General features: G+C 37.9%; 1 protein-coding gene and 1 long non-coding RNA gene across 6 annotated transcripts in view; one reads left to right on the top strand and one right to left on the bottom strand.

Annotated features, from left to right (window-relative positions):
• Positions 1 to 18,865, bottom strand: part of shroom3 (shroom family member 3) — a 49,972-nt gene extending 31,107 nt beyond the window's left edge. For 2 of the 5 annotated variants that reach the window (XM_085925306.1, XM_085925309.1), the window contains exons 1-3: positions 18,249 to 18,865; positions 12,727 to 12,881; positions 1,901 to 2,083 (exon numbers count right to left, since the gene is read on the bottom strand). In XM_085925306.1, coding sequence (XP_085781432.1) covers positions 1,901 to 2,083; positions 12,727 to 12,881; positions 18,249 to 18,440 — 530 coding nt within the window. In that variant the 5' untranslated portion in view covers positions 18,441 to 18,865. Of the gene's footprint in view, positions 1 to 1,900; positions 2,084 to 6,717; positions 7,026 to 9,474; positions 9,852 to 12,726; positions 12,882 to 18,248 lie in introns of those variants that run through there. The other 3 variants (XM_085925308.1, XM_085925312.1, XM_085925310.1) reach the window with 3 other exon arrangements.
• LOC147047839 (uncharacterized) lies at positions 9,221 to 20,132 on the top strand. Its single transcript, XR_015067676.1, has 2 exons — positions 9,221 to 9,672; positions 18,230 to 20,132. It is a non-coding gene; the product is annotated as an uncharacterized LOC147047839 (long non-coding RNA).
• Positions 20,133 to 20,328: the final 196 nt, after the last annotated feature.

The following is a 20,328-nucleotide window of genomic DNA, read 5'->3' as shown; positions in this document are numbered from 1 at the left end:
ATCATCATCAATGTCTTAAGTCACACTATAGCACCGCCGTGAGGCTGCGATGCTCACCACATTCCAACATATAACACACACACATGCACACACACACAAATACGCACACAAATACGCACACACGTGATCTGACCTCCATATTAGGATAAAACCGGCTAGAGACGAGTGATGGTATTTATATATTCTTTGTTTGGAGAAAGACTACACAGCTCAGTGGCCTAGTAGTAGCATGTCCTCCCTGAGACTGGAAGGTTGTGGGTTCAAACCCCGATCGGGTCATACCAAAGACTATAAAAATGGAACCCATTGCTTCCCTGCTTGGCACTCAACATTAAGGGTTGGAATTGGGGGGTTGGATCACCAAATGATTCCCGAGCGCGGCACCGCTGCTGCTCACTGCTCCCCTCTGACCCAGGGGATGGATCAAAATCACATGGGGATTGGTCGAAATGCAGAGGACCATTTCACCACACCCAAATGTGTGTGTGACGATGATCATTGGGACTTTAACAAGGGAGAGAGAATGCCAGGAGATAAAGGTGAATGTTTTTTCAACCAGTGGTATAGATTAGCTGACCCCCGTCAGAGCATATCTTGTATACTTTACTATACTTTTTTGGATGGGCTATCACAAGTTAAAGTTAAAAAGTCCTAATGATCATCGTCACACACACATCTGGATGTGGTGAAATTTGTCCTCTGCATTTAACCATTTAAATTTGTCATCTGCATTTAATTTAAGTATGTGCAAGGCTAACTTTATGTAAGTCCTTTCCAATAACACCCTTGTACAATGCTTAACAAATTTATTCGACCATCGCCTAAGATCTAAAAAAGTACTATTTGTTATATTTCTGCCATGATTAACACACCCCCAGTCTGTACATTTTTAATGGAGTTAATTTTATTGCTAGAATATTATAAAAACAGTTTTGGTATTTATCAATATTCAAACTTTAATGCTTCACAAAACGGAAAAATAGCAAACCAAAGCCAGCTCAAATTTGGGCCCAAAAAGATTCAAATTTTTAATTTGCTAAAAGGGCAAAAACAGTCCAATATAAGGTAATTATTGATTCAGACGAAAGTGCATTTATTTGTCACATGGTGTGTAGTGATGTTTTTTCTATGCATTTAAGTGTTTAGACAGGAGCTATGAGTACCAACTGAGTCAATCATAACCAATATTGGTTTTCCTCAGAAGACAATTTTGACAGTAAAAATCACTTGCTACAGATTTTCCGTCAAACAAAAAAAACCCAATCCATTTAAGCAAGAAACATGAACTCGAGACATTTCATTAGCTTTAGTAGTAGTCAGATTAGTAGCCTTGGGTTTGACACCTGTGCCACAAACGACTGACAATTTTACCTCTTAATTGATTTTACAATAAAGAATTTGACTTTGTACGACTCATGTAAACGGTTAATGTAAAAATACTAGAGCGAGACAAAATCTTTTTACAACTCATGTAAACGGTTAATGTAAAACTACTAGAGTGAGACAAAGCGGCTGAATAACAAACAGGGAACATTGTTTGGAGATCACCATGGAAATATTGGCTGTTAGAAGCCTGAATCCCAAACACGCAGCTGGAGTTAATAAATCCTGACACTTGTGTATATACAAAGGAAGTTTAGCCTGGACATCCTACCACAAGGGGTCATGACCTGCTGAACTGGCACAACTAGTCCACTCACCATTTATGTATTTATGTCCCGTTTATCCGACAACACCCATGCCACAGTAATCACACACACACACACACAAATTAAGTGGACAAATGCAGAAAGGAAATATTTGTTTTTGTTAAGTAACTTGGATGGCTCATTTCACAGCTGATCATACAAACTTCATGCTGTTTATCTTTTGTTGTGGAGGGTATTTTAGTGTCATGTACCTGTTCTTGATGCGTAGCTGGATTCCCCCTGTTGAACATGGTCTGCTGAGATGGGTTGTTTTTTGCTCTTGTTGAGGCGGTGGCGGTGTTGTGGAAGAAAGAGGAGGTGAAGAAGCACGAAAGGAAGAAGGATATGAAGCAGAGGATGACCCAAATTCCTCAATGTACCCGGGATCAAACTCCCTACGAATGGAAAAGGAAAATTATTATTACCATGCATATTTTGACAATCTGACTACTTAATAAAATATTCAGTGCTTGCTTTAAACATACAATCACATTCTTTATATTATTTTGTAATGTCAAGTACGAGTTCTTTCTTTTTGGTGTTTGGTTGTTTCATACCAAGCTCGTTTGTCTTAATAATATTTGTGGGGATAAGCGGTTCAGAAGATGGATGGATGGATGGATGGATGGATGGATGGATGGATGGATGGATGGATGGATGGACGGACGGATGGATGGACGGACGGACGAACGGACACCATTACCCACTAAACCACTAATTGTCAACTATTGTAGCTGTTTTTGACCCAAAAGTAGGTCTGACCTGTTTTGTGTGAGTGGAAAGTCAAACAACTTTAAAACAAACAATTCAAATGATTCAATGCAAAGCTGATGTTCAACTTTTATTTTAAAAGAAACATTCTCTAAATAGTTGTTTGTTAAAACGCAAGTGTTGGAGCAGTCTGCAGCAGTCTAGCATCTTCACAATTTTGTTTGTTCGTCTAACATAAGGAATTTTATACGAGGGACAGTAATAAATTCACGTGTAGGGTGCGAAGTGTGTCATTTGTGCTGTGCATAAATGTTCAGTACAAGCAACCAACTGTATTGGAACATGTGAAAGGTTTGTTGTGTGTCCATAATATGTCCTATTTAATTGATTAGTCATTGTTTGAATATATCCACTCACTTTTAGATTTGGATTTTAACTGTACAGAATAAATTTGGTTGCGTATAACCAGCATGAAAACCAGCAACAATTGAACAACTATTTGAAAAGATGAAAAAAATCAATTCGAGCAACTGCACAAATATTGGCCATAGTTAGAAGAATTTACTGGGTAAGTGCAAAATGAAGTTTGAAGTGATGGAATTGGAAGTTTAAGTGTAGGAGGCAAACATTTTAAACGAATTGAGAGATAATCGATTCATCGCTCCAATAATTCAGGTGACGACGGTGACTGCATAGAAAACGTTTTGTTTTATTTAACTCGTCCCAGGTCAGTAGTCAGATGGATGTAGGTGCCCATTCTGCATAACATTAACATTGAAAATCTCAACACCGCCGCAGGAAAACTGCTCTGAAAGGATCCAACTTCACGAAAAATAAATAAATAAATGCAGATTTGAGAGAAATTTGTCCCATAGATAATATGGCATGAGGTCTTCTTGTAACTGGTTCCAGTTCACTCATAGATCATTCAGAAGCTCCAAAAGTGCATAGAGGACGAGTTATGTCATTTTTGTTTCTGGTATTTCAAAACTGTTTACAGAAAAAAATTCCTCCCACCACATCTCATTTTGCATGTTCGATGTGAGCTCGTTTGCAATTGCCTCTCAGATGAGGTATTTAAAGGCACCAAAATGATCCAGAGCAATTTGTCTCAGGTTTGAGAAATCACATTTCACATGCTACTCTTTCCAGATGACACAAAATGAACTGCACTGCAATTATGCACAATTGATATCAACATACTTTTGTTGTCAAATTGTTTAATGTTTCCGAAAATTTAAGAAATTTGCCTCCTTGTTCCAGTAATAATAATAATAATAGATCAGTTTTATATTGCGCTTTTTTAGGTACTCAAAGCCGTTTTACATAGAAAGTTTCATGCATAATCGTGCGCCCGCGCGCACACACACACACACACACACACACACACACACACACACACACACACACACACACGCCCACGGCCCCCTTGGGGACAAGCAGTACAGATAATGGATGGGTGAATAAATAAATAAATAAATAAATAAATAATATTATGTTTGAAATTTAAAATTCACCAAATTTGTTTTACTTGTGCAGGAGCAAGTTCATACTGAATGACCATGGGTGAAATGTTGATCTTTCTGTTTACTTTAGATCCGTTGTGTGAGATAAGATACAAATACATTTACACACTTGTAAAACCTTGTCTTCATAAACTGCTGATTTAAAGGCAGATAAATCTGTCTGGCTCATTACATCTTTTGCTATTTGGCGGCAGAAGTTGACCTGGAAAAAGAAAAACAATCTAAGCAATTCTGTTGGTAACATTATTATCTTAGTAATAAATAAAGTAATAAAGTAATAAAAAAATTAAAAGGCACATCTGGGAATACGAGTATTGTAGTCTGTAGCCTATCTGCTTCTAAGTTAGATGTAATTATACAGGCTACCATCACAAGATTGTCAGTTTTTTTGTGAAGTAATTTATGTACCAAACATTGCTTTATTGTTCTAAATATCAGATTTACTTTTTTGGTTCAGTTCTGTTCAATTAAATTGGTGTTGAGTAGCAATAGTATAATAAACATTGAAGTTGTGTGACAACAAACACGAGTCATTTATTTAAGTCAACGAATTTGTGTTCTCTTTAAGTTTTTGAAAGGGAAATAAAAAAATTAACAAAAAGGAGGCACACGGAGAAGAGTCTCAACGTGGAACCTGTTCAACTGGTGTCAGGAATGTGGAACACCCTGAAATCTTCTCAACAGGAGGCACCATGTTGTCACATTCCACTCGCCATCATGCGCAGACACACATGCACACACATCGAGTGGTTGAACGCAGCATACACCGGTTGTTGTCCAGTGTTTGTTTACCAAACTTTTTATGAAGTGTGACACAATCTATTCAACAGGGAAAAAAAATATTCTTAAACCATTGCAACAAACTGTCCCCTCGACACCTAGAATATAAGATAATTTTGTTTTTACTATCTTTAGTTATATCTTTTAATTTCGGGTTCCATTTACCTTGCGAGAGCATTTTGCAAAGTACAGATCTTTTTGAAAGTGGAAGAAAAATGCCAGATAGCGGTGAAGAGAAACGGCACAGTAAAACGACTAAGCTCTGCAGCTGCAGTTAGTAATAGTTAAAAACAACAACAAAACCACACAACGTTGCATTCCAGTCCAGTGGGCGGCTAAAATTATTATTATTATTATTATTATTATTATTATCCAATGAATAATTTATATTATTAAAGAGTTAATGTTTTGACAGTTACAAATTATAATGAAGAAGAATATGGCATGAAAATTTTTTTTTATCTTATCTTAGAATGGACTATTTATAAGTAATATCTATATCTATCCCAAATCAGTCCATCGTGTATCTCGTACGGCAAAACTGACAGTAGAGAAAACGGACTGATTCTGTCAAATCAAGCCTTACTGGTGTCATACCAGCGAGATACACAGATACACTGTAAAGAATTTCTCAGTAAATTATTATTTCTTTAAATTGGTTATTTACATTTCTGATTTCTGCACATGGGTTGTTAAGTGTATTCGGTAATCACAATCGACGTGTACTGTTTGTTAAATATAGGCAGTAAGGGAATTGGCCACTTAAATCAGACAAAAGAGTATGGGAATTTAACTGCTTCTGGCCCAGGTGTACCCCTGAGCAAGGCAAAAGAAAGTCTCAATAACTAGATTCCAATGATTTTATTTTGATGTTTTGACACATCTTGATCAGGCATCTGTTACAGAAACATTGGTTGTAGTATTTAAACATGGTCCGTGTGGGTGTGGCTTATGAATCCACAGGTTCCAATAACAACCAAGGGCTGTGATTCATCACCAGTTGTCACAATAAACTGGACAATGTGACTGAAAGATTTCTCAGTCCGTCATCCTCCTTGGGTAGTGAGGAGGAAGGAATGAAATGTTATCTCTTCAATGTCATCATTTAACAAAGATGTTATTTATCGATGATGTGTCACGGACTCACGGACTCTCTCTTTGGTTGAACTATTCGACTACAACACTGTTTAATGCTTAATGTTTCAAGTTGAATTGAATTGAACTACGTATATTTCCCCTGCTGATAAACAAATCCAATCAACTCCATTGCATGGCTTATAAGCAACCTAGACATCTCTTCTAATTTCGGACATGCAATGTTCTGGCAAACACTCCGGGCGTTTGGATGAGCCAACACACAGGACAACGGGAAGTTCAATTAACACACTTTGGATGTCACACAAGACAGGAATGTCTCCTAGTGCCTCTTCTAGAAATGAATGAATTCAATTAACTGTCTTCAAGAGAATTTTTTTTATTGGGGGGCAATACCACTTTTCTATTTTATATTCACAAGCATATCAAGAAACAAAAAGGCCTTTTTTGGTATGCCAAAAAACAACTAATGTCATTGTTTCTTGTCCTCCAGAAAAAAGAAAGTTGTCTCTGAACCTAATTATAGGTTTAACGGAACAGTCCAACATAAAAGCGCCCTGAGTGAACTGCCTGTGTCCAGAATCTTATTAAAGAACACCCACGGATACACAACCCGTGCACAGCGGTTGCCCTGGAAACAGCTTTGTTGCAGTTGTCCCTGTACTGACTTCTTCCTGTTGGTTTTTGGGCCAGAGAAAGTCAAACATTCATTCAGCCTGATTACAACAAGCTGGCACAAAGGAAGAGAGTCAGCGAAAATGATTGAATGCAAAGAAGACAAAGAGACTGTCCGAGTGAGAGCATTCAGACAACAAAGCTTGGAATTAAACCCTCAAGAAATCAATGTCTCTGTTGCCATTTGTGTGTCAAAGAGTATAAAGCACTGCCATTAAAATATATTTTAACTGGATACACACCTCTCACCCCCTCCATGACATTGCGCGGCCCTGAGCAGCTCCTTTAGCAGCAGATTATTACACCCAGGGTGTAGGAAGGAGAAATACTGCAGGTCCTTCATTCCCAATGCTGTCAGACTCTACAACATTCGTGGCACCTGATCATGTGCTTCATCTCTACCGCTACTAGTGGCACTTGTCTTTGTCCGTGTCTGTTATTTATCCATTTTTACATTTGGCACTTGTCTCTTGTATTCTTGCACTCTTGTACGCTGCTGTGACAAGTAAATTTCCCCGCTGTGGGATAAATAAAGTTCTATCATCATCATCATAATTGCTGGATGGCTTTACAAAAGTTACTAGTACTTGTTAAATATTCGTATAGTTTACAAAGACAATACTTTTGTTTGACACTGGCAGTTATAAGAATTTAATTTACAGAAGTAGTGACCTCCTGTACTACATCACACAGTCATCACATTAATAAGTCTACTGCAGGTAATAATATTGTCATGAAAAAAATATCCTTATTTAAAATTTTCAGCTCGATGATACAGTAATCCCTCCTACTTCGCGGGGGTTACGTTCCAGACCCACCCGCGAAATGGGAATTTCCGCGAAATAGAAACTAGATTTTTTTTAGCTATTCTTGGAAGATATTCTATTTTTATCGCTGACATCAACCAGCTCGCTGCTAGGGGACTTTCATATCAATGGACTGTGCGCTCCGCATTCATGCCTTAGCGACGAGACTAACAGTGTATTGCTATGTCCAGATGAAGGCCACCGCCGGTGGAGAGAACGCCCTGAAGTCACATGTGACGATAAAGTATACTGTACTGACTCTTTAATTTATTCATTTCAAAACAAGAAAACGACTTTTAAACATAAGCTATCATTATTAAAGGAAAATGAAGAAACTCAAGTGGCCGCGAAACCTCGTGAAATGATGAAATTTCTGCGATAAAATCATTAATTTATTTTTGAAAACCCGCGATACAGCGAAGCCGCGATAGTTGAAGCCGCGAAGTAGGAGGGACTACTGTATATACATTTATCCATCCATTTAATACTGCTTTTTATACTACAGGGTGTACACCAAAATTAACTTAGAGGAAAAATTACAGGAGAGCATTTTCACATATTTTCTTGAAGCATTAAGCAATTGGATTAGTTTATCTTCGTGTCCTTGTCTGAGTTCAATGTAGTTTATTATGGTTAATGCAACTAAATGACTAGGATTGGGTTCAACTGAATTTATTTAGGGTAAATAGTAATGTCGTACTAGTATGTCACTGAATGAGATACAAAAAATAAAAAAATAAACTCCCCCAAAGCAACGGAATTATTAACAATCATTTAATGAACCAATCAAGACTGAATAACTATTGTGATCCAATATTGGGCAAAAGCGCAAAAACATGCACACTGACATCAACTCCAACCCGAACAACCCTAGCTTGATATGCATGCATGTTTGGCTATTAGCTATAATTAGATTTGGAAGATTAGGATGATGAGCTTGGCCAAACCTGCTAAACTTCTGCACATTCCAGTGACGTCATTTGTATTTTCATGAACATCATCACAACAACGTTTACCATACGCTCATGATATAATATTACTACCTGCACAATTTCAAAAGAATTAACCCATACGAGCTGTCTTTACAAAGATGATAATAATGCTTGCTTAACTATTTATTTATTTGATTTGATTAACTATATATTTATTATTAACTATGTACGTACGTACGTACGTACGTATGTATGTATGTATGTATGTATGTATGTATGTATTTATTTAACCAATCATCAATATTTATGCCATTTGTCCTCATTTGGGTGATAGCTGTTCTCCACTTTAGGTTAGAGGCGAGCTGCACCCTGGAAAGGCCGCCAACCAATTACAGGGCACACATGGACCCAAAAACAATTCACATTCACAGGTGGGCAATTTACTTTCTTGAAGAAACCAAGCATTCATGTTTTTGGACTTGAGAAGGAAGCCAGAGTACCTGGCGAAATTTCACACAAGCGCAGGAAGAACTAGTAAACTCTTTTATGGTTTCAATCTAAAAATAACATTTCGTTTTGCGACTTGTGGCTTGCAGTGGTATATCAAGAGCTGTGCGCAATATACATACATACATATATAAAATTATACACGCAGCCTCATCCTTATGGCAAACACCACGCAGGTGCCACATATGAAGTTCCTTTTTTTATCTGAAGGCAAACAAGTGTCAAACGCAACATAACACCAGTGCGGCGCAGACTGCTTCTAAGGGGATATCAAATGACCAAACATCTGCAGAATGTGGAGCGAGGAGCAATACAGGAGACACGCATGCTCAAACACACACAAACTTTAGAAATGCTTCCTGATATTTGTACACAATTTGACAAATCAACACAAACCAGCTTAAGAGAGCAGGAAAAGTCTTATTTCACGAGAATAGCTATCAAGCGTCAAGTGAAGTTCTAAAGAAGGTTCTTGCAACACGTTGGCTTCACGATCTGACTTCACTATCACGTAATTCACTTTCATACATAGATAAACATGCTGAATTTGTTTAGGACTGTTACACAAAAGCAAAACTAAATTAACTTGTTTGATCAAATATGAGGTGTATATACTGTGGGTTATCATTTAGTAGCATACAGTCCATCTTACTTTCACTTACAGTCAATTGCCATTACTTGAGTTTGTGAATGTTGGTCTGACACAGAGCAAAAAAAAAAGAAAAGTACACAAAAAGATTAAAGTAGCACTTACTAAACCGATGTGAAGGTCCTCGCAAGGCTTTATTTTGAAGGTGCTGCTGCTGTCTAAATGTTAAGTGTGCACCTGTCTCTTCCACTCTGTCTTTTCACTCTGTTCTCATGTTATGAACCAACCAGGTTTCACTGGAATGTGCCAATCAGAAAGGGAGTGTGGCAGGAATGGAGGAGAGACAGGGAGTTGGACAGACAGGTATGGTGAGTGACGCTGCATTTGACGGGCGTGCTCCGAGTCACACACCTTTTGTCCTCGAAAAATAGAGGATGAAGGATGTACTCGCACATTTAAACACCTGTCTATGGCATACAACATTAGCAGCAGATTTAAACACAAACTGTACACGTGCACAAGCCAAGGTTATTGTAGTTAACACCAATGAAATAACTCAAATGAAATAAAAAAAAAAAACATTTTATACTGAAATAAAATTCAATAAAATTTAAACGGGACCGCTTTAAAAAAAAAGAAATAAAACTACATTTGATTTGATAAAACTTACTGAAACTACAAATATCCTCTGTTTTCATCTTTGCTAATTAATTTCATCTGAGGTTTGTGTATGTATTTTGGTATTCCGATATGGCCAGAGAGAACAAAGAATGTACAAAGTTTACTTTCCTTTATTAATACATAATACATTGTGACCTTTTTCCTTAGCTTACTCCTAAACTAATGCAAAAACTAATAAAACCAAAACTAAAACAAAGCATTTTAGGAAAATAAAAATAACAACTAACAAACTTGTTTGAAAAACTAAATGAATTAAAAAAAAATAAAACTAAACAAATAAAAACTGACCATAATGAAAAATTAGATTCTTGCATCATGACAAATATTGGCTCTTCCTTCTTAAACTAAATATATTCATCATGTAGTTTAAAAAAGTAGTTTAATAAAGTTACATGAATGAACACCCTTGAATGGAAATGAACGTGATTCTTTTTAATATTGTAAATGGTAATTGTCCTAGCTCTTAGAAGCTTGGACGGAGCAGACATTTCTTGATGTATCAGTAATTATAAAGTTGATGATTCTTTATGCTTTGTCCTTTTGTCCTTTTGTTAAAATCCGTTTGCCTTGTATGTTTTGTCCTGTTATGTCAATCTTTAGTTTGCTATATAAAACTGATGTAAGTTGCTGATCCTTTATGCATTGTCCTTTTATTATATGTTCATTGTGTTATAAACCTGATTTCAGTTGCTATACAGTTGCTTTCCCTTATATGCTTTGTCCTATTGTTATGACAACCTTTATTCTGCCATATAGACCTGATGTGAGCTTTAGTTTTTTTTTTTGGTGAGGTTTAGTTAATTCACGCAATATCCAAGACATACAACATGATACAACAAACAGTATTACACAGTCGGATGTGTGAAAGGTCACCCCAAGCAAGCTATTTAAAGCTTTTAATAGGGGGCCTGGTTTAACATAAGTATCAGATATTGGCCAGATATCCTTACATTACGGACAACATACATATAATAGACAATAAACAATAAACACACAATAAGGCACAACAAGCAGTACACACAATAAACATACAACAAGTAATAGACGGTCTCAGTATTCTGGTTACACTGGATTTGATGTGGTGTTCATCCGATTAATAATCAGCACATTAAACATACATTGATAGGAGTTGATTTTTTAGATTTGCCTTGAAGATTGATATGGATTGCAACATTTTTAGTGGTTCGTCAAGGTCATTCCAAATCTGTGGCCCTTTGCACACAATGCTAAAGCTTGTAGATTTTAGTTTCCGTTTTTTCCCAATGATTAGATTGCTACTCCTGGTGGTTTAGGTGTGGCTGGAAGTACAGATTTGGATGAGTTGACAGAGTTTATGGTTTGGTTTATGGACAGTCTGATACATGACGCAAGCATTCTGGAAATAGTTGTGTTCAACGAGCCTCAGAAGATTGTGATGGTAGAAGATTGTTTTAGTGGGGGCGTTAAACTCAGACCATGTTATGGCACGTATGACCTTTTTCTGAAGTATCTCCAGCTTTTTTTAAATGGGTTGGAAATGTGTTACACCATATAATATTGCAATATTTTAAATGAGGTTCAAATAAGGATTTGTACAAAATAAGAAGTGGGAGTGTCTTACAGCGTATAAACTTGGGTTACTACGTCAAGCTTTCTTCCAGGTACAATGTTTTCTTGAGTGCCGACCTCTGCTTTCTGTTGATACTTGATAAAGACTTTTCAACTGACGTATCATGTCTGCTTCTGGGTCCATATTCGGCTCTACACGTGACACAAATGTGGGTAGCTATAAAAACATTGAAGAGATACAGAAGACTATGGATTTTTTTTTTTTTTTTACTAATTAATAGTTCCATGGTGTCGTAATACTGACTGTACAATGAGTGGTTGTACCCCGCAATTATCTGGTGACCAATCAGCATTGAGTTCCCCCGTGACCCATGTGGTTTATTAAAAGAAAAATTCTTACAGTGAACATGCAAGTGAGACAATATAATCTATTGGGTTTTTAGTATTAGGAGCTTCCTAGCATCCTAATAATTTTCTCTCTAGACATTCGATCAATAAAACACAGTGAGTGAATGATTAAGACAATAAAGTCCAAAGGTGAAGGCAGCTCAAAGAGGAAGCTATAGAGTTTGACCTACTTTATAAGTCTGCTTCACAGTAGAAAGAGGGAAAAGCCATATCAAGATCTAATGCTAATTAGGAGTGTTCAGCATACATGAGATTTATATTTGCAATACTTATTATTTCACGCAAAAAAAAAAAAACCAGAACCATTTAAATCTCCGGAAACTCTACAGGAAGTTAATCAGACACCCACACTTGAACTGTGATTGTGTGGAGGAAGAGTCCTCCGGAGATTCTTGCCACACCTTATCACAATGCCATGTGTACTACGACTTCTGTCGAACTCTGTGTGTGTGTTTGTGTGTGTAAAGTCCCACGTTGAGTTTTTTTTCTCACTGGACGTCCACAAATTAAAAGCCGCAGTAGCAACATAAGCTTTGCAAGCAGCCACACCCCAAGTCCAAACACATACCAGCTATTGTATAGGTGCTTTATGGAATAACACATCTTTAAGCAGCCGCAACGGAGGTTTCTTGATGGGTCTGAAAAAAATGGCTGGCACAATATACTATAGCATAACCTTGGAAAGACACAAACATTCTTATGGGAGGTAACCAATGGTATTGTTGTCTAATCCCAACAATTGCTGTGATTATGAACACACACACTTAAATGCATTCTTACCTGCGGACGGTGATCTGTAGCGTCTTGAACGATCCTTTGACAAGGGCGATGGCTTCCTGACGATAACCTGTCAAGTCGATGTCGTTTATGATGATGATCTCATCCCCAACCTGCAGTGGGCACTCCAAAGTATCTGCCTTACCGCCCTCTTCTACCTGCAAACAAACATACTTTGTCACTCTACCAACAATGTACAGGCATGCTTTCCATTTGACACAATGGTGTCTTACCTCAGCAGAAAATAGCTGAATGCACCTGAGGGGAGGCCGAAGGGAAATCATTCTCTTTTACACAATAAACATATCTAATTTGATTTTTAATTTTCTATTGTGGTTTCCATAGAATTTCATGCATTCTAAAATTGGCAACTGGTGGTTCATGGGAGCCTCGAAATACAGGCTCAAAGATGTAAACCAGTAATTGAGTCTGGTGAGCCGTTGCTGAGGCAGGGAAAACTGAGAAACAAGACAGCAAAATAAACCAATCAGGAAAGAGTAGCTGATGGGGTTTTAATATTTTTATGTATTTCTGGTCATTTAAAAAAAAAAAACTGAGTTTTACGCTGAATGACACAAATTGTCATTATGAATGAGGATGGACTTCCACTGCCGAAGAGTGATGATGCTTCCGCAGTAAGTAAACAAATTTGTTTGGACGGTTTGTTTCCAACTGAGGCCCAGCTGCGGTGAATGGTGTGCCCTCCAGCCCTCCCTGTGTGGAGTTTGCATGTTCTCCCCGTGCCTGCGTGGGTTTCCTCCAGGAACTCCAGTTTCCTCCCACATCCCAAAAACATGCATGGTAGGCTGCACTCCAAATTGCCCCTAGGTGTGAGTGCAGATGGTTGTTTGTCTCTGTGTGCCCTGCGATTGGCTGGCAACCACTTCAGGGTGTCCCCCGCCTACTGCCCAATGACTGCTGGGATAGGCTCCAGCACGCCCGCGACCCCCGTGGGGACAAAGCGGTTCAGAAGATGGATGGATGGATGGATGGATGGATGGATGGATGGATGGATGGATGGATGGATGGATGGATGGATGGATGGATGGATGGATGGATGGTGTACAGTGGTTCAATACAAACCGACAATTATGCATTTATGTTGTCCATAATTAAAATGGTGTTTTTATCATGTATCTGGAGAACAAGTGCGTGGTCTTAGAAAATCACTAAGTAACGCTGATGAAAAATTGCAGGCCTCTTCTAAGTTGCCCAATTCTATTTTAGAATATTTGTAGTTTGCAGAGCTTCACCTAGTGTATTTAGAGTACGTATAGGTTTACCCCAAATGAAATTGTTGATTAAAAGTGTGACACAGATATGAATGTCACTTGTGTGATGATTCGTCACACACACTTAACTGTATCAGCATTGCTCGAGCGCTTTATCAACCACACTGCTGTGGGCTCTTAGTAGCCTGTAAGTGAGTGAGCCAGCAGACATCTACATGTGCCCGTTGAGTATGTGTCATGTCAAGGTCACATTGTCTTGTTTTCTCTGGTTCCCTGAGAGATAAGTGTGTTCAAATTTAGCCTTGGGAATGAGTTAAAATGGTGGATTCTTGCTGAGTTTGCCAAAAGCATTTATTGTTAACAAGCACATTGAGTCTGCAGGGACTAGTATGTAGCAATTTGGTTTTACCAGTATGTCCATAAACAAGTTGTTTTATTAGCACACTTAGCCACAAATATCTTTTCCCACCGCTTTTTATGTCGTTTAGGATTGAACAAGAATTACCATATCGGTATTCCTTAAGATTGCAGGCCCCTACGTTGTAATTGTTTTTTTCATATTCATACTAGTCTGTCTGAAAAAAAAAAGACATAGTCAAGAAAAAAATGCACTCTATTCTATACAGCTCTTATGTTTTAGAATGAGACAAATTATTGTTTTAATAGGATAAAATTCATATTTATGAAATGTACAGTTCTCTTTGCAGTAAGGTAAATTGAAAGTTTTAAACAGGCATTTCTTGTTTAGTGTGTTTTCTCAGTTATGACGTCAATAGAACCATTAAAAGTTTATCTACCTCAATTACATAGTAATCTTAATTTGACATTGTAATTACTTTAGGTCCCCATAAGGGTTTTAACACAGTGACAGTCATGAGTATTCTTTATTTTATATGGTTGTGACCTAAGTTGTCTAGCACTGTTGAGAAACAATAGACTCCAACAATCTGGTCTTCTTCAGATGTTAAAACAACTGCCAAGCATTTCTCACAAGCAGTGCACGTCAGACCCCTTTTCTGAATCAAAACACATTTTGGACATTTGAGCTCTGTACATTTTCTCAAAATGTGATGTTTTCATGGTGTGAAGTGTTCTAACTAAAATAAATAAATAAATAAAAAAGGTGGCTGAGATGAAATATAGTTGTTGTCAATCAAGAAGATTTCGGTTACGACTAACCCTAAAGAGTTTAACGAACATGTCTGAAATTAACTATCCTCTGTAAAAGAAAGTGATTGAAATATAAATCATTTCACAGCCTGAAAAAAAGCAGTGCCTGTGTGTGTGAAAGGTGGGGGTATTGATATTTCATCTGATATTCATTATCATGCAGACAGAAGATCAGTTCAACATTTTTCCATACTGTGACTAAACCAACATACCTTCTCTAATCAATAGGGACTGTATAGTTCAAGAGAACTTCAAACAGAAGCAAAGGCCCTTGGCTGAAATTCAGGAGAGATTTTTTTTCACAAGAAGAAATATTTTGGAGAGCCTTTTGGAGACCTATGTAGTTTCATATTGTTGATGTAGTTCACTCGAGGGATTTCAACTGCTGAGGCTGTGGCAGGATAAACTGAGATTCTGTTTGTTGTCTGCTACTATGCCAAGGTTATAAATAATTGTCTTCTTTGCAGAGCAGTTTTGCTAATCACCAACTTGCTGAGGAGGAACTGTTCAGTTTCGAGCAATTTTGTTTAGGGTTAATCGCAGGCACCGCAGGAATTAGCTATTTCTTTGTTTGTATAATGAATTTAATTAAAATTAATTAAAATGTATTAAATTAATTTGTTAATATTTTAAATTAAATTAATTTGAGAACATTGATTGTACAAACCTCAAAAAGTCCTGAGATAATAACAAGAGATAATTTGAAACACTCAGATCTGGTTTTGCTTCAGTTGATCCTCAGGACAATTATTATTGCATATAATTAGGGGTGCAAACAAATGTTGTGTCACTTTCACTAGTTAGTTCCAAGCCAGTCACGAGACCTCCAGATTATACTCATTAAGACTATTTAGCCTAAGCTGAAATCTGTGGAATAGGTGAACCTGGACTAAGAAATGTGCTGATGACAAGTAAAATAAAAGCAGCGTTATGAGAACCATTGCAGAAATTAGACAGACCTGAGGTTATGTTGGCTTAAAAAAAATAGTAAAAATAAAAAGCTTCATGACAAGCCTAACCCAAAGTGGATCACAAAATAAAAGTGTGTTAATTTCTCCCACCCCCAAAACACATATTTCACATTCTGGTCCTATTAGATAGTCTTTTGACTTTCCTCTCGGGAAAACATCCTTACACATGTAGAAAGCTTGCCTGTTGATTTGCAGTTTAGTAAAGGGGCCCTAGCAGCTGTCAGGGGAATAATTTTCGAATGAAGTCGGGATTTTCTATGAAATGTACATTAAAAAGTATGATTTGCAAAATCGTTCGGCAACCTGATGATTCAGGACTCACTCTTTTACTATGGAGCCACACTGTTGTAAGTACCTTTCACCAATAATTTGACATGTGGACGCATTAGACCCCCCACACTGTGTCAGTTCATCTCAGATGACCTCAAGCCCAAAAGAGTTGGTGGTGTTCTGGGTGTTGTTGTATGGCTTTTGCTTTGAATAATAGTTGGAACTTGTGTTTGTAGAAGTAGTGACCAAATGTCAATGACTAATTGTTCCCGAGCCCACATGACAATATCCGAATTTGAATACATTGATTTCTCTACAGCACCCGTGTCAAACTCAAGGCCCGCGGGCCAGATACGGCCTGCAAAATCATTTAGTGTGGCCCGTGAAGACAATTTGTGCATCAAATTCGTGTGTCATTCCTAGAATTGCTAATTGTCTTCACTTTTAATAATATCTTTTTTTAACTATTTGACCAGTTACTACTTGCCTGATTTTAAAATGAGTTATTTGTCAGTTTGTTTTGTAGCTTTTACTGTATATAATATGAGGTGCTCATACATTTATTTGGGTTGACAGTCATAATGGCCCTCCAAAAGAAGCTATGACTACAATGCGGCCCGCGAAAAAAAAAGAGTTTGAAATGCTTTGAAAATACAACATTTCGATTGTATCTATTTAATTTAAGGAAATTATGAAGAAGGTTTGCTGGAAGTTAAAATGCGTTGTGATAAATGACAACAACAAAAATCAGAATCAGCCATCTTTGTTGTTGACATTCGCCCAAAACTCTTTGAGGTCGAAAATGGGAAAATCCAAGTGGGATAATTCTGACTTTCAACCTTCTGCATTTGAGGAAGGTGGGAAGTCTTTGTCCCAACTTTCAGATCATTTTAGTTCAAAGCTTTTCTCATTGGACGTATGAAACGTCTTTTCGCAAATGCAACATTAGTCCATGGCTAATGCGCCATTAGTTCAAGTCGCAGTTCTTTGAAGGTTTTCTAATTCAATAAAATATATGTTCTTACTACTTGCTCAGCTATGACGTTTCACATTATATGTTACCTCAAAGCTATTGGACTATTTCTATGAATGCGGATACATTGTTTAATTGAACATTTAAATATACATTGTTTATTGTATTAGTATTGCAGAAAAAAATCAATTGGCGATGACAAATTAACAGCTTGAAAACTCTTATTGGAAGAAGCGAAGGTACTTTTCTCCAAAGTGATGATAGTCTCCCATATCCTGACAGCAAGAGAGTCAGAACAGGCGTTATGGAATATTGTTTAAAGTGTGTTTTTATAAGTTGAACTCTGTTTTGATATGGGTAGAGGTTAAAAAAAATTATGGTCTAGATCTCAGCTGTCAAAATCAAGTCCCAGGGACCAGATACAGCGCACCACATCATTTTATGTGGCCTGGAACGCAAACTGTATGTCAACTTTATGTGTCAATATTAAAATTCCAAATTGTCTTCACTTAAAAAAAAAAAAGATATATTTTTATTATTATCTTATTATTATATATTATTTTTGTATATTTTTGTGACTATCGTCTTTTCAAAATTTTTGAACAGTTTTTACTAGCCTCTGATTCCAAAACTAGTTATCCATTTGATGTGTAGCCTATACTATATATAGTACGAGACTATGAATTGTTCATACATTTATGTATTTAGGTTCACAGTCATAATTGCCCTCCGCAGGAAACTGACTATTATTTGACCCGGGAAAAAACATGAGTTTGACACCATTGGTAGATCTCTTCAGCTATCTTGGTGCACCTGGAGCATGAGCTATTGTACCTGTTGCTCTACGATCAAAATACTAGTAAATTAACATTTTTCAACATTGTTTAAAGCCATTGACAGTGTGTGTACCTTGGAGATGATGAGAGGCTCTCCATGCTCCAGGCCACCCTGAAGCGTAAAGCCCCACGGCGCTCCACCCTGCAGCTGGGCCTTCACAAGCGCCCACCCGCCTCTTCTTCCTCCGCCAGCTGCCTGCTGGAGCACCGCCCGGCCACTGTCCATGCGCAGAAAGGAAGCGCTCCTACCGGGCTCACCGGTCATCGGTCCGGCTGCGACCGGGCGGACCGCGGGGGAAACAAGTTGACAAAAAAAAAAGTCTTGTCCTTCACAAGTACATGACCGTCGATTATTTACAGGTCCTGGTCGAGGAAAAGCAAAGGAGGAGGTATCCGAGCACCGCGTTGAAAAGTGCACAGTGCATTCCTGTAGCGAAAAGTGTGGCGAAAGGTCCGATAAAACAACACCAGGTCACTCCCAGGCAAATAGAATTTGAAAAAGTATGGGGAAAAGTTTGAAAGATCACTGAATGGGGGAACCGATCACACGTCAAGATCTGCAGAGGTTAGATCAAATTTGTCCAAACAGAAATTCAATCCGCTCTTCCTCCCTTTCTCAGTGTGTCTCTGTCTCTCTTCCGAAAGTTTAGCATCACAAAAGAGTTTGGTGCGACTCACTGAGCAAAGAGAAAGGGAGAGGGAGGAAGGAAGAGAGGGGGCAGAGAGAGAGAGAGAGAGAGAGAGAGAGAGAGAGAGAGAGAGAGAGAGAGAGAGAGAGAGAGAGAGAGAGAGAGAGGTGGGGATAAGTGAAAGGACACCAAAATGTGTGACGTAACGAAAAAAAATGGGAATTGATTGATTCTGACGAAATTCGATTCCCGCATATGACGGTGTGAATGAGGGAGACAAACAAACAGAAACAAAAGAACAATGATTTGGATTTATATCCACATATGAGATTGAGTGAAAGTACAGTGGAGCCTCGGTTTTCGAACGTCCCGGTTCTCAAATAATTTGGTATTTTGATTTTTTGCTTCGGATGTCGGACGAAATTCGGTTGTCGAACCTCGCGGGATGAGCCGAGAGGACCCGCATGCCAAGTGACTCTGTTCGTTATTACATTCTCGTTACTCTGAGGATTGCATCATCTCTAATCATGCCTCCAAATGAAGCAAGTGGGAGCAGTAAAGCCATCCTAAAACACAAAGACGCTCCTAAAGCAATGTGACAATAAGCGCCCGGCGCGCTGCGGTTGCGCGATCGGACCAAATTAAGCTCCCTGTGCACTGAGGTTCACTTAAAATTTGGAAAGTACATTAGGACTTAAAAATATTTTCTAAATTTTAGCGACCAGTCTGTCACAATAATGCGACCAGCGCGGGCAGTTGCGTGTTCGGCGGCGCGCTACGGTTGCGCGTTCGGCGGTGCGCTACAGTTGCGCAATCGGACAGAAATGCGCAAATGAAAAAATGCTTAAAAAAGGCGGGTTTTTTTTCTTGGAACGGATTAAACTTTTTTTTTTCCATTATTTGTAAAGGGAAAACATGATTCGGAATTGGAACAATTCACTTCTGAACAGCCTTCTGGAACAGATTGTGTTCGAAAACCGAGGCTCCACTGTACATTCAAGGCCCTATTAATTCGGACATGTTTATATTTTTTCACGTAAATAATTAATTCTTCCATTTGGCTTTTTATTTTTTGGCTATCACATCTTGTGTCCTAACATTTTGAACTGGATGTTGTTTGTTTACGTATGATTCTATAGCACTTTGTTTCTATGTGTATCAGAAAGAAAGATGTCCAAAGAGTTGTGAATTTGGGACTACAAGGCTTAATTTCAAAAAGTGGTTTTATGCTTACATTCAGTAGAATTGAAGAGATAGTGTAGGAATTTTCTCAATGTTCATTAATTGAAAAAAAAAATCAATAATATGCAAAAAAAAAAAAAAAAGAAGTATCACATCAATGCAGATTTTTATATCATCGTAGTTGTCTAATCATCACTAATTATATTACATGGGTTCTTTATTTGCAAGATCTTGGGTTGTTTTACGGCAGTCAGTACACAATGCACTTCAGCAGATGAAATAACGTCCTAGTTCCGGTCAGAAGGCTTTATAGTGTCCATAAGCAGGAATAAGGAAGAGAAG

Source organism: Syngnathus leptorhynchus, chromosome 12, assembly GCF_054491065.1.
Source record: "Syngnathus leptorhynchus isolate UIUO chromosome 12, UIUO_Slep, whole genome shotgun sequence".
NCBI classification, from domain to species: domain Eukaryota; kingdom Metazoa; phylum Chordata; class Actinopteri; order Syngnathiformes; family Syngnathidae; genus Syngnathus; species Syngnathus leptorhynchus.
The sequence above is the reverse complement of the archived record's forward strand: the minus strand, read 5'-3'. Positions and strand labels throughout refer to the sequence as shown.